The 25,494-nt window shown below is 42.8% G+C and overlaps 1 protein-coding gene across 3 annotated transcripts in view; it reads left to right on the forward strand.

Moving 5' to 3' along the window:
• Window positions 1–816: 816 nt before the first annotated feature.
• AFF2 (ALF transcription elongation factor 2) overlaps window positions 817–25,494 on the forward strand; it is a 743,921-nt gene continuing 719,243 nt past the window's right edge. For all 3 annotated transcript variants that reach the window (XM_073543590.1, XM_073543593.1, XM_073543591.1), the window contains exon 1: window positions 817–1,115. In XM_073543590.1, the coding sequence (XP_073399691.1) occupies window positions 1,069–1,115 (47 nt within the window). In that variant the 5' untranslated portion in view covers window positions 817–1,068. The remainder of the gene's footprint in view (window positions 1,116–25,494) is intronic.

The raw sequence follows: 25,494 nt of genomic DNA on the forward strand, positions 1-25,494 counted from the left end.
GTGGCTATATATAATATCTCTCTATATATACATACTATATATATATATGTAGCCTGGCTGCCATAAAAGGAGGGGGGCCCAGACACATCTCTTGCACAGGGGCCCCAAGCTGTCAGTGTCTGCCCCTGGGTACATGGACACACGTCTCTCATGGGCCTTGAGCTTACAATTCAAATGGGTAAGTAGAACTGATTAATATCACCTGCACGTTAATGGGAGGAGTGCAGAGTCAGGCTGGAGGCAGTCACATCCTCCAATAGTTAAATATAGCCCGGGATCACACTTTTGAGAAACTCGGCCGAGTCTCGTACGTTAATATCTGGCACTGCCGCCGGTACTCAGGAGCGGAGCGCCATGTATTGCTATGTGGCTGCACGCTCCGTTCCTGAGTGCCGGGTATTAACATGTGAGACTCTGCCGTATTCCTCGTGTGTGTGATCCCGGCCATAAAGGAAAACCTGACCAGCATCTTCTAAGTGTGAACAGGTGCAAGCTGCGATGACTGCAAGTTGGCCAGTTCATGCACTAAGAACCTTAATTTTTTTTTTGTAAGTACATTTTACTGAATAACATAATTTAGCTGTGCTATTTCTAGTGTTGTCATGTATCTTGGCCCTTACAGAGAGCTGCTGTGTCTTCTTTTCGTAGTATGCAGCTGGCACCTGTACTGGTCAGGTATTTGCACTGTAGGTAGATGGTGGATGACACTGATAGTATATGAATTATAGATGGGTAGCAGTGATAATCTGAATACAGATAGGTAACAGTGATTATATATGAGAGGTGATGGCTGGCTGTCTCTCCGGCTCCCTCTCCTTCGCCCTGGCTGTGTGGCCGGTTGCTGGCAGCAGAGGGCGCTCCTCCGTGCAGCTGGCAGGATGGCTGCTGCTCCCCTCCTCCCGTGTCTCTCACTTGCTCGGTGTGTCTCCCAGTGTGATGCTGCTGCCTCCTCCAGCCACAGCCGAGCAGCCGGAGCCCAGCGCAGAGCTCCCCGGGGCGGACACTGCCCCCCGCGCCTGATCCCGGGTGCTCCCCGCCGCCGGACACCGCGCTGCCTCTTCTGCCACTATGGATCTATTCGACTTTTTCCGAGACTGGGAGCTGGAGCAGCAGTGGTGGGTATACTGGCTCTATTCTTCTCTGCTGGGCACCTTTGTGAAGGTGTGTGTGCCCCCCGGTGCCCGAGCCCCACACTTCCCGGGCTCCATGCTGGCTGCGGATTGGGAGCGCTGGATGGGCGAAGTTTCCACATGCCACCACGTCAGATGCCCACCTGGCCGGCTCCTCACCCAGGACATGTCGTGTCAGCAGGGGGCCCTGGCGCGCGAGGGGTTAATGAGCTGGCGACAGGACAGGTCCCTAGATTACATGGGCACACAGGGTTTGCTGCTACATATACTGTGTGTATATATATATCTCATACACACACACTTTCACTCATTACTGTATGCAGGCTCGCGTAATTTCTTCTTGTAGTTAGTGTGCATATATGCACACACTGGTATGTATATATATATGTTCCAGTGTGTATATAATATAGCTTCCACACCACAGTGTCTCTGTAGCTATGAATATGTTACTATGTGATCCAATATAGTTGTCTGTTACCTGGTGCTTGCTCCTTGGATCCCGCAGTCGTCACATATAAGGTGTTCTCCCTGTACCACGCTATGGATTATGTTGGTGCTATGCTACTAGCGGAATTTGGAGCCTCCTGTTCTAGGAGAGTTTTGGTGCGTTCTTTGTTTATAAACCGTTTTCTGTATGGGAATTTGTGGCTGGACAGTTGTGGTGAACTCTGGCCCTTTCCTCTGTGAAGGCTTCCATGACAGGTTGGGGAGATGTCTGAGACGCCAGCGCCCTGATGCCAGGTAAATGGATGACCTAGAGCTGCGATTTTGGCTTTTTTCACCTTGTTCTGGTTGTGATTAGAGAGAATCATTTATTTTATAAAAAATCTAAATGTCAGAAGTGAGCAACTTTGGGATGAATGATCTGCGCCTCTGTGGATGGGGGCTAAACGGGACTTTCGATGTGTAAGGTCTGTAATGATCTTTGCTCTAAACGCAGATGTAGCAGAGCTGGTTGTGTGGCACACTGCTGACCTGCATGCCTATGTTACACCAAAGAGAGAACGGCGTCAATTCTGCCAAACGCATGTGTCCTGATAACCTCAGCTCTGCTTCATGGGTAATAGTTGCTGGTCTTTTTATGGCTTTATGGTTGGGGTGTGCCAAATCTCCTTGTGCATGTAGTCCAGTGCTGACTCCAGTCCATAGACACCCAGCACCAGGCTGCACGGAGCCATCCAGAAGTGGATCCTTCGCTTCATTTTCACTCCGTTCCTCATCCTGGTGCCATATAAAGCTTTCTTGTATGAATTATATGACGTGAGGCTTATAGGGAAGCGTTTTCTTTGAGTGGTTTGAATTCCGTGAAAGTTGACCTGATTGGGGCTGTGTGGCTCGGCCATCACTTGGCTTTGTTACCCACTCACTTCTATTGATCTGAAGAGAAGAGGGGGTTTTCTCGTGCCTACTTTAGCCAATGATTTTGGGACCCCACTAGCAATCTTTAAACTAATGGACACCCACCAGTGACGTACATAGAAAACTGGGGTCCCCATAGTGTGCATAGGCCTCCTAATGCCTGTCCCCTAGGACAGAAGGGCCAGGTGCTGGCTTCCACTCACTCTCTTTCTGGCTCTTCATCCATTTTCGCCACCCTTGTGTGCTAGCAGTGCCGCTCCCCTGTTAGGTGCACAACGTGTGTATATTCCGTCTTTCTCATCCGTATACTATTTATTTATTTTTTTTTAATGTCTTACAGTGGCTATTAATCATTTTCAGGACTATTTACAGTTTTTGCTATAGAATTGTAATGTATCCGTAATAACAATTTTTTTTGCGTACCCATAAATTTGAATGGGTGAGTCTCATGATTTACAGAAGAAACTAGTGCATGCTGCGATTTATTTATTTTTCACACACTGCAGAAGAAAACCGCTCATCGGGGCACTGCTTCATTGAATAACCTTGGTCAGCACTCCAACTGCCTACATTCAATATTTAGGTTCTATCACTTAATGTCTGGACCAGAAATGACACAGATTTTACCCTCTTGTTAAAGACTCACTATTATGAGCGTATAATTCTGATGCTATATCAGATAGCACCAATGTTATACTATGGGGCAGTGCAGATCTTTTTCTTCTTATACCGATTCGGCATAAGAAGACCGCAGCATGCTGCAAAAGGCATCTGATAATCGGACTGCACTCTGATGTCGTCCAAGTCCATTCAGATTTATGTGGACACAGACTATGGAGAAATTAAATTGTCCACACCTGTGCTGCAAATCGGATCACAAAAAAAACCTGACACTCGGCTCAAACTATGATCAGAGATAGAGCTGTCATTAGCAGAATTGACCCGATTCTTTCGGAAGATAAAATCATTGAGCCCTAGCAAAGTTTGCCCCTTGACCCCTACTGACTAAACGGTGGAGTGCAAATAAATAGGCTTATTTTAGGGGGCACCTATCGGAAGGAAACCCCTGCTTTCAAGTTTACCCTAAAGATCTGTCATAACAAAGAGATTTTCCAAACTAGAAAACTGCAAGATGTGATGTAACGACCATAAGGATTGATATTGACTACAAATACTGGTAGTATTCTATGGCCGGCACATTACACTCTGCAATCTTCTGCTCCCTGGCAGGATGAGATGTTTTATGGTCCAAGTCTGTCATTGTTTTATTGTGTTGGCTTAGTGACTGCAGCAGGAAATCACTAGATCTCCATTGCAGTGATGCCTATGAGGATGCCCTCCTTGTCTGTGCCCAAGGATTTGGCTCTGTTTAACCCTTGACCAGGTGGGGCTTTACACTGGGACAGTGGTGTTGCTGGTGCGGAAGGTGCCTCTGGATTATTGCTGAATTTCTCTACAACCCTTGTGTGACCTTCACTTACTGCATTGTAAAGTTTTAAGGCCGCTTTAACTACTTACTAAAAACAAACCGTAAACTTCTTTTGTGCCCCATGTAATGCTCACGATGAAATGTAAGCTGAGAATGCAGTCATTAGGGGTCTTTATTAGCCGTGGGATTAATTTCATGTGATGACGTGTTTATTATTTTGTGTCCACATATAGAATAGCAGGAATATTAATTGTAACAGTAATATTTACATTCCTCTGTAACATTTTGAATGGATTTTTAAATATTTTCCTTGTCTAATACATAGTCCTATAGGTAATAGAGGTGCAATGTTAGGCTGAGTACACATGTACTTTTTAGCCCTGCGGATTTTTCCGCGCAGAATTGAAGAAATCCACAGGTCAAATGACCTTCGTTTTTCTTGCGGATTTGGAGAATGGAGCAGGTGGAAAACCGCACAAAAGAAGTGACATGCTGCATATTTTGAACCACAAGAAAACCGCGCAGAAAAATCCGCAGCGTCTGCACAGCGTTTTTTTTTTTTCTTCTATTAACATGCTACTGTGCATCACAATGCGGATATGCAGCGTTTCTGCGCGGTAAAATCCGCTGCAGATCCGCTGGAAATGTGCATCGTGTGCATATGGCCCAAGACCTGCGGGGTGTTTAGTGAGCAGGTGTATATCGCCAGGCTTCATGCATGTAGTGTGCATTGCTGTAATATGTGGATATTCTCCCGTAGAAGCTGTGCCTCTAAGGGAAAATACAGCATTTAATCGAGCAGCACAACAATTTTTTTTTTTTTTTTTTTTCTTTCAGATTCATGCAGCATTCAACAGCCAAAAACTGTGTGAAGTTGAAGGCATAGGAAGGTACACTATGGGCCTGTTGACTTGTATGCAGGGCTGTAGCCATTCTTTCCTTCATGCAACCTCCCCCCCCGAGTCTCAGGCAAAGGTTAACTAACCTTCTATGCAAATGCCCTGGGATGACTATGGCAACCCCCTGGTGCCTTTGTTGCCCCCTCTGCCACATCTACACCCTTGCTTCAATGGAGACAAAACAACTTATCACCCATCCACCAGATACCGGAGGTATTCTGCCACTTGAACCCACTCAGATCATCAGATCTCCGTTACAAATTGTGGGGGCAAGTCGCCTGATCACTGCTTCTCTCTGGGCCGTAGATATTAGCAAAAGTATCCCTTGATGATTCCTGGATGGGATGAAACGCATTGGAAGTTAGTTTACTCTTAAGAGCCCGTTACACGTAGTGATATCGCTAGCAATATCGCTGTAACGTCACTGATTTTGTGACGTAGCAGCGATATTGCTAGCGATATCGCTACATGTGACACTTGCCTCCGACTGGCTCCCCGCTGGTTATCGCTGATCGCGCGAGAACGGTCTGGATCATTTCTCGTCGGCCGACTCCTGTGGCACCGATGAGCGACGCATGGACGCGGGCGGGAGGATGTCAGGATCACCGCATCTGACAGGTAAGTAGTGACCCCCGTCCCCTGCTATGTCGCTGGTGAGATCTGCCTGTGTGGCAGCTCACTAGCGACCACTTAGCGATGCACCAGCCATCCATATCGTTGTCGGGATCGCTGGTACATCGCTACGTGTAACGGTACCCTTAACTGGCACTAACCATTTCAGCCCTTATGGATGACTTTTCATTAACCTGAATTGGGTGACACCATTCCAGTTTATGGATCTGTAATACCCTGTTTAGGTTTCTCACTACATGTTAGTGGTTCTGGCATAGGTAGTACAGTATAGCCAAACGTTCCCTAATTGAACTTCTTGGTTGTGTTGCAGATTTTTTATGTTAGGGCTGGTGGAACGCACCAAATAATAAAGATGGTAATAAGGTGCGGTTCGCAGCCCGGGGTCCTCCGTGCAGGGGTAGTAAACTGCTGCTCAGTAATGGCGGACGCTATATGGTGGTATAATAGATGCCGGAGCATGTTCAAGCTCACAGAGCTCGGCAAGGTAAACGCTCTGTATCAGGTCACAGAACTCTAACCCTGTGTCCTTGGGGCTGAGTCCCTCTAGACCTACTAAGCGTGCGGCGTCGCAACTGTGGACGGCACTAAGTGACGCTGGTGACCATGGAGTGTCGACCAAGTGAACCGTGGCGTACAGACCAAGCTACCACTTGGCGTTTGATGCCGGTCTCTGACTCTGCCTCCTACTTGCTACTCAGCCTGGGCGCTAACAGGCTAGGCTACACAACACATGTGAACCAAGGGTAGAGGTTTCCAATGAGTCATTCACCAGAGACATTCGTACATGCATACAACTCTCACTCCACATGGTCTAAATCTTTCTCTATATTAGCGCATGGCCATGCGAACCTTTTATAGACGCGTCCTTCTGGGACCTTCCGGATGGTCCAATCCGAGCTGGAGAAGGACCTGAGCATGTGACCTCCGATCTCCAATGAGAGATTGTCCCACGGGCATGCTCAGTTGACCGAAAGGAGGACTTAGTCCCTGGAGTAACTTGCTGCTGACCAGCATGCGTTGCTATAGCTGGACCAGAGGTGGCAGCAGCAACCAAACCCACAGGGCTGGTCTGAGCAGAGCGCCGGGATCGACGAGTCTGCTGAGCAGCCTCCTCTGCAGCCGGAGAGGAATGGGAGACTGCCGAATGCATGGCTCGGGATTTCTGCTGTGCAGCGGCAGGAACACGAGGCCTAACACTTTAGGGCTGTAATTTATATAATTTTTGTTGTGTTCCTACTTTTGCTAATAATCTTCTATCACGTCGTGGGATTCCCCTTTTTTTTTTTTTTTTTTTTTTTTTTTTTCCTTGAGGGGGGTAAAATCAGAAGTGCTTATCTGTTTCTCTCCAGGGCATGTTAGAAAAAGCCGAGAGCGTCACTCATGGGGAATGAATGGTTTGGGGGTCGAGCATGTGCATTGCTGCTCCATTGTAACGGCGATAAAAGATCCCTGTGCCACTCGGAGCAATCGGAAACCCACTGGACAGACCCAAAAATGCAACATGTTGCATTCGGCTCATCTAGACGCACACCTGGAAAAAAACCCCATGTGTATGAAAACTCAAATGAACGCATGCAAACGTAAGGCCATGCATACGCCATGTTAAAGATAGGTACGCATGACGCATGCGGATGGATGCACACAATGCACTGCGCACGAAAATGCAAATGTGAAAGAGCGCTTAGTTTTAGTTTTATATATATACCGTATATATATATATATATATATATATATATATATATATATATATATATATATAAAACTATCTATTTTTTTTGTGCAGACTTCACCTCACCCCTGGTGTAATTAATAATCTTTATTTTTATATAGCGCTAACATATTCCGCAGCGCTTTTACAATTTGCACACATTATCATCACTGTCCCCAATAGGGAAACTAGATTGTGAGCCCCATCAGTATGTCTTTGGAGGTCTGCACAGGTAACATTGTATGAAAAGTAAAAGGTGATGTTTGTATACTCTTGATGGCATTTTTTTTCAATATTTTTACTGAGTTCAGCTATCATGTACAGATTTTTCACAAACACTGACTATAATGTTTGTTTTCTTGCATCAAACTTTGACCCCTTTTGGGTGACCTTTGGTGGATGATTTTGGCGTCATTAGATTGGTTATAAATTAATGCACACTGCACTGTGATTGGCTGCTGTGGACAGAGAAGATTTTCGTAATCCAGCTTCCAAAGAGTTTGGTGGTGTCCATAGCATCCAATCATAGCATATCTTTCATTTTACCTCAACAGTGTAAGAAATGAAAGCTGCCTGTGATTGGTTGTTATGGGCAGCAAAGACAGATTATTTTTTTTTTTTATATATATATCTGTAATCCCACTGCGCTGATTGGTCGCAGCGCTCCACGCTGCCGGCATCTTCCGTTCCCAGTACTGCTTTGCGTGAAACACCGCTGATGACGTCTCGCTCAGCAGTATACAAAACTGAAAGCTGCACTGTGACTGGTTGCTGTGGGGAGCAAAGGAAGATTTTCTCTTAGGCCGGTTTCACACTTCCTGATACCAGAAAAGCTGGTACTGGAGATGTCTGTGTGTACTACATGTGGCACACACATGCCGCATCAGTACCACACGGACGGCCACAGGGGAAGTAGCGCTACAGTACACGCTGCTCCCCTGCATGTGGTGCTGAACGCGGCTGTCATTCTTTCCTGCTTTGACGGCAACAGCAAGCAGGGAAGCATGAATGGAAAAAAAAATCAACGTGGGGGCCTCCTTAGTGTTTTTTTTTTTTTTATCAACCCGGCAAAACTAACAGGTGCGTGCTGCTATTCTCAAGCTGGTAAGAGGCCATGAATATGGGCCTCCCGCAGCCTAAAAACAGCAGCCTGCAGCTGCCCAGAAAAGGCGCATCTATTGGATGCACCTATTCTGGAGCTTTGTCGGGTTCTTCCCATTTGCCCTGTTGCGGTGGCAAGCTGGGTAATAAGGGATTAATGTCATCTTTCTATTGTAAGGTGACATTAAGCCTGGCTTAGTAATGGAGAGATGTCAATGAGACACCGATCCATTACTAATCCTATAGTAAGTAAAGGGTTAAATAAACACACAGTAAAAATGTCTTTTAATGAAATAATATACCACAAATTTTTCCCATCTTTATTACACTGCTAATCCCATTTCAAAGCCCTCGATCTCCTGGGAAAAAAATAAATAAATAAACCAACAATATACCATACCTCTCCAGCGTACAGTAATTCCCACGGCGCAATCCATATCTGGGGATAATCAGTTTACAATCGAAGCGGTGCTAATGCGACCGCTCTGGCTGTAAACTACTGGGGAATGAATGGGAAGCAGCGCGCACAGGCTCAGTGACTAAAGGTGACATCACTGAGTTTGTGTTCGCTGCCGGCATGAACTCTTGTGATCTCAGCACCGTCATTTTCTCACGAGACAGCTACGTCATCAAAGGTCATTGTCGCAAGGCATCGCTGGGAATGGGACTTGCCGGCAGCATCACTGAGGCCTGGGGATGCTATGTGGGATGCCGGAAGGTGAGAAAAACACGATTTTTTTTTTTTTTTTTTTATTTTTAACTTTATATCTTTTTACTACTGATGCTGCATAGGCAGACTCATAGCATAAAGTTGGTCACACTAGTCAAACACTATGTTTGATGAGTGTGACCAACCTGTCAATCAGTTTCCCATGTGATGCTACAGATCGCTTAGAAAACGCTAGCAATTATGCAAGCTAATTACGCTTACAAAACGCTAGTTTATTGCGGGAATTACGCATGCGGAATTCTAGCGTATTTCCCGCTGCAGTGAGTTACGGTATTTCCGGACGTGTGCACATAGCCTTAGTCTCTGGAGTTTAGATGCAGAGTGAGAGCACTCTGGAAATGCCTCTGTGGGGGCACTTTGCTTCTTTTGGCAGCCCCCTAGCCCTTACTACGACCATTTTACAGCACCAATGTTGGGGTCACTATTGACTTCTGTGGGGTTCGATTTCAAGTTCGGGTAGAGTTCTCTTACCTGAACCGAACTTTGGACTAAAGATTGGTCTAACCCATTGAACACGCACATCTGTGTTTTTTCATCTTTATCCGAGTTTTATGAATCTGTTTCTATTATGAACCCAGGAAGCTGTTTTTAATCATGTACATTTTATAATGTATCTGTATACAAATAGATCTCGAACGGACGTCACATGGATGTGAAAAACGGACACATGGACGTCACAGATGAAAATTGGATAAAAATTAGATGGAAAAAAAAGTTTGAGCTTTCTCCATGAAACTCGGGACGATTTTTCATACACTCGTCTGCAGCCGCCTTATACACAGGAAAGGTATAGAAAGATAGCTACGAGACAGATGAATATGAAAGTGATGGATAGCTAGATCAGGAATTAAAGCAGCACATGTATGTGATCCACACAAGTGTACATAATCACCAATCCACTGGCTCCAATGTGTAGAATCCAAAAAATAGACACACTGCGGACAATGTCTTCAAAAATAGTAGACTTTATTAGCCTTTTTTTTTTTTTTTTGCCCATACGTAGCCAAATATAGGCTAGTAAAGTCCTTTGGTAATATTTTCTGGAGTGCTTTCTAATTTTTTGGCCTCTATATAGACAGGCAGACATAGTGATGGGCACAGAGGATGTCACATTTCTGCATGTCACTGGATGTGTATGACGGACGGGCAGGACGGTGATGGCGCAGGGTGCATAATAGCAGAGTGTAAATACTTCCGGTTTCTTATCACTGACTTCTTTTATGTCGCACACTCCCAGTGCTGTGACCTGAACGATAACATCTGAACCATATCTTCTGACTTCAGCAGAAGACTCTCAGATTAGCACAGGGTGAGGCGTCATGGCTGCCTCACTGCTGATTAACTGAGGGGAATGATTTTATCAATTGAGTGTATTGGTACAGAACGCCTCACAAGTGGCCTCATTACCGCAGAGCTGGCACACTGGTGCAGGAGGAGACACCAACCCTCCAAAGGGCATATTAATAGACGGTCAGAGGTCTCTGTGTGGCTGTCGGAGAGCAGAGCCAGCCATCTGCAGGCCAGGTTTCTCTGCTGTATGTGTGGAAAAACATAGTACATGCCACAGCAACATATTTCCTCTGCATAGAGGGGGTGATCCTACACTCGAGACAAAGGTGGACTGTTTTCCTCCCCGCCGGTGCCACATACCATGTGTTTCTATAGAATAACCCACAGTCGCGTTTTCTAAAATCCCTGGAATAGCAAATCCCTGGAATGGCTGGGAAACCAAAATGTATTTTTATCACTAAAGGGGCTGTGTTCTACCAAATGAGTAAAATTCAGTAAAAGGATGTCTAGTACAAAGCAGACGTTAATATTAGTGGTATGTGAGCGGGCCTGGACTATTGGATGTCTACTGTATATTCCCAATATTCTACAATGGCGCCTTGTCTCCTGCTGGAAGCATCGTGCGCCAGACGAGCCGCTAGAATTATTATCCAACGGGAAAGAATTGATGTAACTTTTTTGAGATTTTAAAATGACTGTCGTCCTGTCCGATATGAGAAAAAAAAATTGCAACTCATATATGCAGTTATAATAAAATAACAGTGCCATAGTCTCCTGCTAGATCCCAATTTTGGAATTTCAGCCGTTCTGCCTGCTCTATTCTACTCCAGTGATTGGCTGCAGCGGTTAGGGGCCTAAAAGAGCACGTCATCAGATATTTCTGGTTCTATTTACATGACTGGTGCAGCAGTCGTCTGATGTCCGAATGGTGTAGTCATCACTTTCAGAGCTGCGCTGCGTCTTCGAAAGGTGAGTAAGTCACCATTTTATATTTTTAAGCACATCTGTACCTTAAAGGAAAAAAAAAAAAAAAAAAAAAGTCCTATATCAGATTACCTCCTACACTAAGGGCACAGTCAGATACTGTGTAAATCGGACAGAAATCACACTGCGAAGCACGGACTGGATGGCAGGTTTCCCGACCTGAGCGTGACGACTCCATATATTTCTATATTGCGCTCGGCTCAGGTTTCCCGCCGGCCAGTCCCATTTATACAGTCATCAGACTAAGCAAAGTCAAAGTCTTTAGAGCTGAAGATGTGCCTGTAATTCATAGAAAGCAGTTACTGTTATTAAATGATACGGACACTGTTGCGGGAAGCACATATTTCTTTATTTTTTTATCAAATGGATTTTTTTTTTATCTAAAAACAAAATATGCAATTGGGTTTCGTTAAAAAAAAAAAAAAAAAAAAAAAAAAAGCCTAAAAAAATCACTGCCGCCTTTTGCCTCGGTGTTGATTATCGACTGCTGGCAGCAGAGTAAGTTAACTGAGAATGTGTCAGCTAGCCCATTCTGACAGTTTGTGACTCTTTTTTATCTTTCTTTTTCAGAGCTCCTTTCTACTGATTTATGGAAACAGACCCATAAGAGTTTTGTGGTTAATAAACCACTAAGGAACTCAAAAAAGATTGAAAAAAAAAGTGTAACAAAAAAATCAGAAGGAGCTTAATGAAGGATTTTCAGTCAACTAATTCTACAGTCAGCAATTAGAGATGAACAAACCTGAACTTAAAGTCCAGGTTCATACGGGACAGTTAACGTAGCATAAGGACCTCTCCCGGAAGTCCACTGCAGTGTTCGGAGTTCTGGAGGAAGTCCGAAGAGAGAATATTCAGCTCAAAAGTCTGGTCCCTATTCTTTTGAATGGGGTTCTGGTTCATGTTCTGGTACCCCTGAACCGAACTGTGGAATAAAATGTGAGTCGGGTACCAAAACCCCGAATTTCCATTGGTCTGCTCATCCCTACCAGCACCATGTAAATAAGCAAAAAATTAATTGAAAAAGCAAAACAGAGAAAAATATTTAATGAAACTCCATAGCCCTACAGTAAGAGAAAAATGTCTCCAGAGGTGTCCTTAAACTGTGCCAAACTCGGCTATTTTGCATGCGGCTGCTTTTTTTTCTGTCTGTTAAGCTTTCACAGTAGTAAAGGCCATGGTACATACTCACAACCCCACTTTCTAAACCATTTTTTACAAGTAAAAGTATTACTGGAAAAGCCATAAAAAATAATAATAAATGAGCACTTAGTGTTTTTAGTGACGTCTCCATTTTATATTCCCAAAACTTGATCCAGAAGAACATTCTAGAAAATAAGATGGGCACATGGGTATTTTATTCCTGCTCCTACCGCCCTGGTAAGATGACTTTGGTAAGAGCTCGTTCACACCACTGTATTTTTGGTCTATAAATCGAATGAGACTCACCTATACAAGACGGACTGCACACGGATGATAAGTGAGAAAAAAAATCGTCCGAGTTTTCTGGATGAAACTGAAGAGTTTTTTTTATATTTTTTTTTTTTTTAATACGCTCGTGTGAGCCTGGCCTTAGGGTATGTTCACACAGTTTGGTTTTTTTGTCATTTTTTGAGCAGATCCAATAAAATGACGGACAAAACGATGCTCTTCTTAGTGTCATGATCCCAGTGCAGGTTTTTGAGCTGCACGTCAGGGGTTAATGTCTGGAGCTCAGTGCAGGTTTTGACTTGCACACCTCGGGTTAATGATTGTGGCATCTCTTTGGTTCTGGGAGAGCTTCTTAAACCCCTGGGAAGCTCCAATCCCTGTCAGTTATACTTTTGCCTTTGGCTGAGTGTGGTGTCCTCCGTGTGCCTGTTCGTTGTTATAGCTTGTTTATATGGTTCTAACCCGGTTCTGTTCCCTGTTGTGAGTTTGCCTGTTGATTCTGTACTGCGCTACCCTCTGTGTATGACTCGTTGCCTGTTATCTGACTACTCTCTGCTCTCCCCTCTTGTACCTTGCAGCTATCTCTGTGTATGACTCATTGGCTACGTCCTGACTATCCTCCCTGTCTATGCCCCTTGGTAACTTTGTCTCGCAGTTACCCTGCTAGGAGTTCTCTTGCAGCTCCTAGCTCTCTGGAGTTTAGGCCACGCCCCCAGCAGTCACGTGCTTCAGGTCCTGCTGTTCTGAAGTACGCACCTTTTCAGCTGCTGCCCGCTCCACAGGTATCTTTGAACACAGTTCGCTTTACTCAGGACACATGCTCTGGCTCAGTGAGCACGCTCAGTGCGGTGTTCCTGACACTTAGCTTGTATGGAAAACTACTTGCTGTTCATATGTTCAAGATTTTGAACATCTTTTTATCACTTCAGTCTGTCAAAGATGTCAAGTGGCTAAAAAAGGAACACGTCCATTCTTCTGGCATTTTCTTCTAAGAGGACGCTCGCTAATTTATAGTCAATGTGAAGGCATCTTTTTGAGTGTTTTGATAACGTTCTTTTCATTGTTTAATGGATTTATAAAAACTTCTGGAAAACGCCAGTAAAAAGAAATGGAGCACCCCACAGGGCCTTAGGTTACTCGGTACCGTGCCGGTCAGTTCTTAAAGATGTCACGGCAGCAGTTACCCGGTCCGTAGCCCTGGGCGTCCAGTAATATTAAAAGAAGATGGTGATGATGGGGTAGTTTATAGGGGATTTAGTCGTGACGCCACCCGTAGTATTCGACAAGGGTAGCTGATGCTGCAATGCAGATCCTCTGGGATGGTGTTAGGGCAGCAAAGATGGTTAAGCTCTCCACAGGCAGAGCTGTGTCCTAGGGCAGTTAGGATGATAAAGGTAAAGATGGTGGCTGTGGTGGTGAGTGCGGTGCATGGCAGGTGAGATGCGAATGACACAGAGGACACAGCAGGATGCAGTTCCCAATATTTTACTTGCAGTTCTCTTGTGCACAGATGCCTGCTTAGTGCCGTGTCCTCCAGGTGAGGGGTCCAGCAAATGCCTAGATTGATTGGGATACACCTTTCCAGGACTTCTTTCTGTGTGTTTCCCTCCTGACCGTCTCACTGTACTTGTTTCCACTTCTTCTGCCCAGCACCTTCACAAACAGTGTCCCCAAGTCGGCAGCCGCTGCCCTTGTTGGGCGACATCCTCTGAGTCCCCTTGCTCCTATATGGCTGCCTTTTTGGTGAATGAATGTGGTTGTGGCTGAGGTACGTACAGTTACCCCAGCCTCCGGCTTGCTAGCTGAGTCTTGTAGTCCTTCACTAGTCTTAGGAGCCAGTTCCCCCACTGCGACCTGGTCCCTCCACTTCTGGATACAGGCCCCACGGATGGCCTCTGTACTTCCCGTGCCCTAAGGACCCCTTCTGTCCTCCCAGTAGCTTTCTTCAGGCTCCCCTCACAACTCTCTCCATCTCTTCCTACTGCACTCCTTTTCCTTCTGTCTCCTCACATTCTGACTAACTCCCTTCAGACTGTCAGCCCTCACTCCTTCTCTCACTCACCTCTGATTGTTCTGGAGTCAGTCAATCTTCTTACCTCAGCACTAACTCCTCCCACCAACTAACATTCCCTTAAGCTCCTCCCCTTTTTCCTACCTTACCCACTCATTCCCCAACACCCTTTTCTAGCCAGCCTGGTATGAGGCCATCCTCCCTAAGGGTACACCCAGATGCCCTGACTGATCTGGTGTTTATTGGGTGCGAGTGTTGGAGTTCTGGGTAGTCCTCCCTCCTTACGTGAGAGTGGGATACCACACCTCTGGATAAGGTGCAGTACCTTTGTGGTGACTGTACCGTCAGAGGTGCCACAGAAACTCAAAAAAAAAAAGTTCTTGTAAAAAGAATGTTGAAAAAGCCCTCAAAGTTTCTGAAAAAGGTAAAGAATAATACACTTCAGGTTTAGAAATCTCCAGAGAAAAGACCACTGGAAAAACACTCAGTGTGAACATATACTTGGGCCCAGATGTCCATTTTTGGCAGAGCTGATTGAAACTGGCACGAAAATGCCAAAAGTCGCAAATTGTGTCCTAGTTTTCTGGTATAAACACTTTTGATGTATCCGGACCCTTAGTTTAGTAGTGAATTGGGACCCATCAACCGTTAATTAATTTATACATTAGTTATAAGTCCCTGGAGGTCCCCTTAAACTCATCAATAAGGGGGAAAAGGAGAAGAATTATGGGAACAAAATTTGAAATCGACAGTGAAGAGAACAGAGAGGATAAAACAAGAGGAAATTTTCATGGGTGAAGGTCCTGAAAAGGTTACCATGGATTACAAGCCGTGAAAATATTTGAGAGATGTGGTTTATTTAGATGAAGGGCAAATGAATGTTTGGCCCAGGAGAGATAAGGAGCGTCATTATCAGGTAATTTGATATGGGACAGCCATCTACATCAGCAGTTACCAGTGAATTAGAAGCAGACATTGAAGATTCTGCCTCATCAGTGACTTCAAAAGGAAATATCGAGAAAGCAGAAAAGTTTTGATTTCACAGGAAATGTATTTGAGGAGTCACAGTAAACCTAAAGAGACTGCAAAAAGGAAAAAAGATGTTGTTGGGTGCACCCGTGATGAGTTTTTGACACTGCGTACTTTTGTGTCAAAAACGTAGCATACTAGAGATCCAGCAAAGTGGATGAGATTTATAGAAGTCTCATGGCCACTGTGTTGAGTTTTTTTTTTTTTTGCTCAGCGTGAACCAGGGCTGTGCAGTCGGTAAGCCACAGTTGCGACTCCGACTCCTGGATTTTATCAGGCTCCGACTCCGACTCCGGCTCCGACTCCTTCATAAATGGCCAATTCATAACAAATTTACTGTTGTAAAATATTAAACATCGTGCTTATTCAGTTTCTTACCATCATATAAGTAATCAGACCACTTAGAGCAAAAACTACATTTATTAGAATACAATTAGAATATAGCAAATAACTTTTCTAAACTGTAAGTAAATATGCAATAAACACTTTTATGCAGTTAATAAGAAGAAATCTATAAATTTGTCCTCAGAAAAAGTATTGCCTCTGTCAGATCCTCCTTCATGCATGCCCTCAAATCTGATCTAATTATTTTGAGAGCAGAGAACAACCTCTCTACACTAACTTGTGTTGGTGGCAAAGCAGTAACCACTCGGGCACCATCTCTGATAATGTCAGGATACAGAGGAATCGCTTGTTGCACTGTTATTTTTGATGAACGGTCAAATTTCTCAATTTCTTTTAGTGCACATGAAAAATTCTGCTGAAATGTACTGGCTGTGTTCCTTGATGGGGATGACTCTTCTATGCGGGAACGCTTTGTACGGTCCTTGTGATCCAAATGTTTTTCAAAATTAAATTCTTCATCAGTTGATGATGAGGGTGAAGATGTGGCAGGATGACCAAATTCTTCTTGTTCCTCCTGACTGTTCTGCAACCCTTTCATCCTTACTGCTATTTCAAACAGAGCTTCTTTTCCTTTACTTAGCTGTTGATCATCTAGAAGAATCCGATGCATTGGGTCTACATAAACAGCTGCCAAAAGAATTTTATTTTGTAATAGTAGCTCCTCTCTCCGTTTCATTGATGTAGCAATGCCACTTGCAATTAACCCTCCTCTTTGGGACAGGCGAAACATCAGGTTCTTCCACTCCTTTAAGAAAATACCTGGAGTTAAGTCCTCTGCATGTAATTTTTTAGTCACTGTAAATGGGTGCTCTAGCAATTTTTCCAGCTCAGTCACCTGATTCCACTGACTTTCATTTAGCGTCAGTTGAGGGTTAGCCATGTCTACAAGAAAGGTTTTCAGTTCAACCAAGCGCTGAATCATTAAGTAAGTACTGGCCCATCGTGTGGCTTGATCAATTGCCCCTTTTCCAGCACGTCTCTTCAAAATTGAGTCAACTTTAGGGGTTCTGGCAACAGTAGCCAATTTTCTCACCTTGCCAATCAGTGCAGCAGCATGTCCTTCTCGCAGACTGTCTTATAGCCAGCTGTAGCGTATGCACAACACAGCGCATGTGATGAATGAAAGAATATATTGACACAGTTTCAACAAGATCATCTAAACTATCATGTTGCTGTTCATCTGAAGCAACTTCAGTTTGCTCCTCAGTTACAATACTGTGTTCCTCTATTTCAAACATTTCTGTGTCTGTGGACCCAGAATGTTCTTCTAGCTGCTGGTCACCATCATTACTCTCATTCATTAGCTTAATAGTACTTATCATATTTGAAGCATTGTCAGTTACGACAGAAAGAACTTGCTCTTTTTTAAGTTCATAGTCTTGCAGAACCTTTTCCACCAACACCTGGAGAAACTCACTGGTGTGATGAGCTTTGGTGTCTTTTACTGCCAATGTCTTGGTAACTATTTCATTTTTGTCACAAACAAATCGGATATTGATGGCAAAATAGTTCACTCTGTGACGTGTGCAGGCATCCATTTTAAGAAACAGAAGGCGTCCCTTGAGAGTTTTTTTTAAGCTCTTCCTTTTGTTTAAAAGCTTCTTCGATTACTAATTTTCTAATACTCTCTCTCTCTCCAGAGAAACACCAAGCTTGCGGGCCATTTCCCCATTCAGACACATAAAAGCTGGTCGTGAAAATAATGAAATGGGCACACTATCCTTTACAACAAGCTCTATGATCTGTTTTTTAAATGTATCTACTGTCATTGTCACAGTAACTTTGTCACTGACAAAATATCTTGCAACTGATAGCTGCAAAGTTCTCTGCTCCTTTGTTTGGCTGGAAGAGCTGGGCACTGGTTTATTGGTTTGGATGCAGTCTTTCTCATCCACTGCTTTCTGTACTTCTGGATGAAAGCGCTGTAAATGTCTCTTTAGATTAGAAGCTCTGGTAGGAGCATTTTTATCTTTGCCTGAATATGCACTCATCTTGGCTTCACAGCATTTGTTTTCGTCTGGATCATTTGTCATACACTGACAGACATAATGTTTTCTATCTTGAGTGATGGTGAAATGTTCAAATACAGCTGATTTAATGTGATGCTTCTTTGACATTCTCAGGTTTTTAATTCTGCATTCACAATCTAAATGACAATTGTTTTTCCTAAAAACAATTGTACAAAATTATTGCCAGGTCGTACAACTGATATAGTGGTCAGTAATACTGTTATTATTCCTCATGTACTCACAGTTAACTGATGCAAAGTTTGTTGATAGGATAATACTACTTACAGTCTTCCTCTTCTGAGTAGCAGGCAGCTGTGAGATGCTTGGAAGACGCACACCTAGTATGATCTAGTCTAGAGGAGGAGCTTTACTACTAAGAATTTGCAACACATTTTCACTTTCAGTTTCATACATTTGTAAGTAGGGGGGTTGGGGCAGCATGAGGTTAACCAAGTATAAGATTAGATAAGGGCAGTGGAGAACAGTGACACACAAGAAGTAAGAAATGTCTCTATCTCCAGCAGAACTGCTTATCACTGTTGTTCATAGTTTGATAGAACATATATATTTGAGTGACATTTATAAAATTCATATGATAGTTCAATTATGAAATATTAATACATTTTTTTTAAAGCTGGAGTCGGTACATTTCTACCGACTCCGACTCCAACCAAAACTAACTCCGACTCCACGACTCCAACTCCACACCCCTGAGCTGCGGTGCGTGTTTTAAATCCGCAACATGCCAATTTCTATTGAGTTTTATGTGCAGATTTTTCCCATAAATTTGCATCAGATGCGGAGGTAAAAAGTGTATTTCTGCAGCGGATGCGCATCAGAAACGCATGTGATCCACAAATGACTATATCAGTAAAAAGCCAAATACCAGGAAGTATCAAAAACAAAGCAGCTTTATTTAAATTGTGACATAACAAGGTAAAAATGTAGTGAAACCTAATTTGCTTAACCCCTTAACTCCTGGAGCTTTTTTCAGTTTTTCGCTCCCCATCTTCCCAGAGCCAAAACTTTTTTATTTTTCTGTCAATATGGCCATGTGAGGGCTTATTTTTTTTGCGGGCCGAGTTGTACTTTTGAATGACATCATTGGTTTTAGCATGTTGTGTACTAGAAAACGGGAAAAAAATTCCAAGTGCGGTGTAACTGCAAAGAAAAAGTGCAATCCCAAACTTTTTTTTAAATTTTTTTTTTTTCATATTTTTTAAAACTTTTTTTTTTTATTTTGGCATGCTTCAATAGCCTCCATGGGAGGCTAGAAGCATCCACAACTCGATCAGTTCTGCTACATATAGGCTATGAGCAGATTGCCTATATGTAGCAGAATCTCAGTATAGCAATGACTCACCAACAACCATAGAGGTCTCTATGAGACCTCAGGTTGTTATGGCAATGCATCGCTGATCCCCCGATCACGTGATGGGGTCAGCAATGCGCTCATTTCCAGTCCGGCAGCCAGAAGTGCCGGTTAAATCCAGCTGTCTTCGATTGACAGCGGGATTTAACTAGTTAATAGGCGCAGGTGGATCGCGATTCCACCCTCGCCTATTACGAGCACTGACATGTCCCGGCTTTGATGCGGGCTCACTACCGGAGGGTATCTGCCATTGAACTGTTGCATCCAATGGCAGAAAGAGGTTAATAGGTGCTGAAATGCTGCATCAAAAATGCATCAAAAGCTCAACTTGGGAGTGTAACCTAACCGCGACCGGATAAGAACCCCCATTCTCATCAGATAAATATCTGATTACTATGGCCATGATGGAGGGGGAGAATACTAAGCTATGCCTACGCTGCACAGCGACACCTCAGACCCCGGCTATACAGGGAACTGGAGCATACGTACAACTTAATGTGCTGTGTCCCATTCTTTCTCAGGCAATTGGACCCCCATCATTCTTATCTTGGCAAAATGTTATAATTTTATAAATTTTGAAGAATTATTTAGGACCAAAAAAAAATTACGATTGCTTCATATAAAAACAATATATATTAAAAGCTATGGATATCATGGATAACTTTTTTATCTTCTAGTAGACTTGTTACCGAGGTAACAGATATATAGCATATGTAGGACGACATACTGACTGTGGTTGACATTGGTGTCTTTTGTCTGATTCTGTAGGCTTGATAATTAGCTTTCCTGTATTCTGAACAATTTTCTTTTACATTTTGTCTAGATCAACAATTAACTATACCAACCCTCAGATTACTGCTTAAGCCCTCCATACACATTGGTTGGCTGATGGACGAACAAAGTTTCAGCCGATTGCTTAGTCGGCAGTCATGTTGGCCATCTGTCCCATATACTGGAACACTCATTTTGCCGAGCGCTCTTCTCTATGAGAAAGCAGTCACCAGGCATGTCTGGCAAGGGCTTATCTTTGGGAGGACTAAGCCATCGACAGTCCAAAATGGAGCATGCCTGATCAACTTCTTCTCTGATGATGGGTTACTTAAACATTAGACTGTTGGCCGAACCCATCAACTGTTCAGCTAATATTAGTCTAATTTTTATGGGGAGCTAGAAATGATTGTTTCCAGAGTATTGTCCTGTTTAAACAGGCTCACTGATAACCAAATAAATAACAAAACTCTTAAGTATTAACAATCTTTCATTTACGAAAGTGTGGTTGGTTTGTCTAAACAGGCTATTAAAGGGAACATGTCACCAGGTTTTCCCCATACAAAGTACAGCCAGAACCTGTAAGTCCTGTGTTACAGAATAGTAGAATGCTGAATATATATCACTGATGTAAGGCACAAAAAAGACCTTTTATTATACCCACAGACAGTGCGGTCTGGTCTGATGGGGTCTTTGGTCTTGATCCAGCAGATCTTTTCTTCCCACAGTCCTCCTTCCCTGCTTTGTGTTGATGATGGTGTCCTCTATCGCGCTCCTTCTCAGGCACACTTCTCTGTCCTTAAGAGAACAGAGTAAACTACAGTAATGCTCATGCACTGGCTTTACCTATGGGTTATCGCTGATCTTTGGCCTTTCTCCACATATGCGCAAGAACGCAATGAGGGACACTATGTGGATGATGTAGGATGCGTCATCCACACAAAGCGGGGAAGTAGGACAACGATCGTAAGAAGAGAGGAGGTACCTGATGAAGACCAGAGATGCCCATCGGACCGGACTGCGCTCTCTGTGGGTATAATAAGATCTTTTTTGTGCCTCGCATAGGGGAGTGGGGACATATATACAGCATTCTACTATGTTATTTCGTTTTATTTTGCTTTAATTATTGTATTGTTAACGTTGTTACTTATGACTTGTGTTTTGAAACTGTTAAACTGTAAAGCGCTGCGGAATATGTTGGCGCTATATAAATAAAGATTATTATTATTATCTTGTACCAGAGGATTTAAATGTGCTGGTTGTATTTTATATGGGGAAAACTTGGTGACCGGATCACTTTAATGGCATGCTGTTTGGCTTGCATGTAGATTTCAGCAGTCTTTCAATGTCAAATGTAAATGCAGCCTTTAATTTTACTAAAGAGATGAATTTATGGACTATCAGGCATTACAATGGTTGTGAAGGAATAAGTAAAAATTTCTGCCTTACATAGCATGCATTAGATAATTAAACTGTAATTGCTGACTGTATATTTAGGATCTAAGGTCCTTTCTTTTTTGTAAATGAACCCTTGTGTCTACAGTAACTTGCCATGTGATTTCGACTTGCATAGAGGTTCTGATCTGCTCAGATTCAGCCTGAACGTAGGTCACTGCATTATTGTAATTAGAGTGAAATTGAGATTGGCTTTAATAATTACAGCGAGGACCGTTCTTAAACCTGCAGCCTCTATGGTTCGACTTCTTAAATTGAATGCATTTTCATGGTTTCGAAAGTACAGCTGTAAGTCTAGAGGTTTCATTCACAAGCTACTGGTATTAGACAATTTACATATGGTTAAAGGGGAATTCCACTCAATCTTCTGACTTGTCGTAAGGCATATTTCCTGCTTTATGCCGATCATTCATTTAGGATTTCTATTATTTTTACTTTAACAGTACAATAGTTGAGAGGGCATGCATTTTCTTATTGGATATTGTATCCCAGTTGTACTGCATATATACATGACTCCTTTTCAGACCTTTAAAATTACCTTTTTTCTTCAGTGTTTCCGAAGTAAATTGTGTGTTTCTAGATAAAATGATTTTATCATGATTTGTGGAGGTGTCTAAGCAGGGCTGGACTGGCCATCTGGCAATTCTGGCAAATGCCAGACGGGCCTGTCTGGTCATGGGCTGCCTTGTTTGCTATGTTAACAAAATTGGTGTTCTCAAGACTTGTGACAAAGCACAAAGTCGCTGACTCCATCACTTACCCCAGCAGGCCATTGGTGTCATTAGAAATATTGGTCTTTTAGTAAATCTTGCTTTTGTTAATCCAGGGTAACTTATCCCATCTGGTGCTTGGGGACTGGGACAGCCCCAGTCTATACCTGCGTCTAAGCAAAGAATGTGTCAAGAGCCGCTTCATTTATTAGTTGGTGCTTCTCATTAGCAGCCATTCCAAAAATACTTGCCAACATTGCTGATTTTGCCAAAACATGATCAAAATGCTTGTAGCTTATGCAAGAACAACCGAAAAGTAAACGTAGGGCGTGTTTAATTCCTCACATAAAACCTAGCAAGAGGGCATACAGACAAAATACCATTGGTGCAACCTTTGCACATGGATCCTCCAAGAGGTCAATGGGCCCGTCTTCACCCCCAAAGCAGCAAGTGCCCTCTGTCTGACATATAAGGAGGATACATTATGATGAGATACTGGATGGCAGGGTTCTTATATACAGATCTTGCACAGAGGCCATCTTCTGTCTGTGTTCACCGCTGCATGCAAGTATACATAAACCCAACATTTATGATCAAGGATGATATAACATAAACTTTTGTGCTCAGTGTACCACTTCAACAATACGAAAAGTTAATAGATGAAGGGGTTGTTCAAGTCCATGATTAAAAAAAAAAACAACTTACAATGGTATATACATATAACAAAGGAAGAAATTCGACATCACAATCCTGCCACTTCCAAGGTGACATTTTCTTGGTTCCTTGCTGGTTTATCTCCACCAATCTCAGCTGCTGATTTGTTAACATGTCATGAGAAAGCAGCCGCCAATCATTGGCTGCAGCAGTCATCTCAGTGGTCTTCAGATGTCACTTTAATCATTATTTGGCTGCAGTGACCACATGCGGAAGTACTACGTGATATTGGGACCTTAGAGAACAGAGGCTTGGAAGGACATAGACGGTGGCAGGGAATTGAGGAGATATACGGTGTGTATATATATGTATATATATATATATATATATATATACACCGTATATCTTTTTTCAACAACTTTTTATTAAAATTAGTTTATTTGGTGAACAACTAGAGTTGTTGCGAGTTTATTTGAACATATTTCATTGGCCATGACAGTGGTCTATGACTGCCGGATGAGGAGAGGAAGTATCGCCTCTTATCTGCTGACATCTGCGGCGCGGCTCTTCTATAGATTAGCCGGATTGGCATGATATCATCATTGCGATGTGATACACGTGATTTCGCGCCAGGCCAGTTAATCAAAAGTAGAGCCGCAGATGTCATCATTAAAGAAGGACTACTCCCTCTCCCATTCCAGCCGCCACAGATCCTGTCGCTACTGAGGGACTGGGACATGCAAATTGGTTTGAATCGGCTCTATTAATAATGCTTCCCCCTTTTAGCAACCCAGTTTTTTTTACCAGTAGCATTATGGGATAATTGCCTTTTGTATCATACAAGTAGTTTGAATAATTTGCCTCCTGCCACACGAGGTCTAATGTGGTAAAACCACCCAGTTAGAGTTGGGTGACATCTTTATTTTTTATGCATATTTTTATTTTAATTTTATTTTTATTTTGTATTCCTTACTGAATAGCAGAAATATTCCAAGTTTTTTTTTTTTTTTCATGACACCCCATGACAGAAGAATAAACCATGATGAAATCTTCAGGATACAAGGGCTGAATTAGAAAAAAAATCACAAGAGTATGGAATCTTGACAGATGTCAGTTGGGTGTTTCACCACCTAATTAATTGAAATCATGTGAAAGTGAGATGGTTCTGTTATTATAACCACCTGCCAAGCATTTGCCTCCAATTCAATTTAGTTAATGATGAAATGAACAATGCATCTTTAGTAGTGTATTTACATAAGCCAGGTGCACCCATTGAAAACAGGAAGACCACAATATTTCACTATTGATCATCAACTTGTGCGTATTCTGGCACTTCTAATAATCATATTAAATGTGAATTTTCATTTAATTGGAATTTTTTTCTGTTTTTATTTTATTTTTATCATATTTAAATCCATGAGCCCACTTCTACAAGGCAAGAGACCTAACTACTGAGCCACCTTGTTTTGCCCAGTATATTTTTATCAGGTTGGTCTTTAAGCATAGTGCTGTAAGGTTTTTAAGTAGATATGTTGATGCGGCTATATGCAGATAGATTGTTTTGAGTTCTTTTTTTGGAGCAGATCTGACCCCACACCCAAAAACTGACCACCATAAATAGGCCCCCATCACTAGTCTGTGTTTCTGGTATGAGTAGCGTCCTTGTACACACGCATGCCCATTATCTATGGGACAGTGCCCATTTTCGTTCTTTCATATCTACCAGGTGTCCATGTGGCACACATGTAGACGTGTTCGTTTTTTTTTAACGTCAGAATGAATCAAACAGACCCATGCAAGTCTATGGGTCCATGTATAAAACGTACCAAATATGAATAATATCTGTGTGCCGTCCATGTGGCATGTACCAGACTAGAATGCAGACTAGAAATTACATATTTTTAAGTGGTTTGCAAAGATGATAGCTTGTAGTGCTTTTTATAAAGCCACATAAATAACTAAATGAAGTAAAACTACATGGGTTCCCCCTATTTTTTAATATAGCAAAACTAAAGCAGACAGCTGTTGGTTGATATTATCAGGCTGGGAAAGCCCATGGAAACTGGGCCCTTCCCAACCTAAAAAATACAAGCCCTCAGTCTCCCCAGAAGTAGAGCATTACATGAAATGCTACAATTCTGGCTCTTCACTTTGGCTGTCCTCAGTTGACCTGGTATGTTGGCAATAAGGGTAATGATTTTTGTGATATCAGCTATGATAAAAAAAAACCCCCCACACATATTGAGAACTACTTTAATGAAATAAAGACTCCCCCACACTTTCCCTCATTCACCTCTTTATTCAAAAAGGAAAAAAATCCCACATAGGTCCACCGTAGTCCAACAAATCCGATGTAGTCCGATGAACAAAAGCTATGAAGTCTAGTTCTT

The sequence above is a fragment of the Dendrobates tinctorius genome, unplaced genomic scaffold, assembly GCF_039654945.1.
Source record: "Dendrobates tinctorius isolate UK_male_01 unplaced genomic scaffold, ASM3965494v1 ptg000133l, whole genome shotgun sequence".
NCBI classification, from domain to species: Eukaryota; Metazoa; Chordata; class Amphibia; order Anura; family Dendrobatidae; genus Dendrobates; species Dendrobates tinctorius.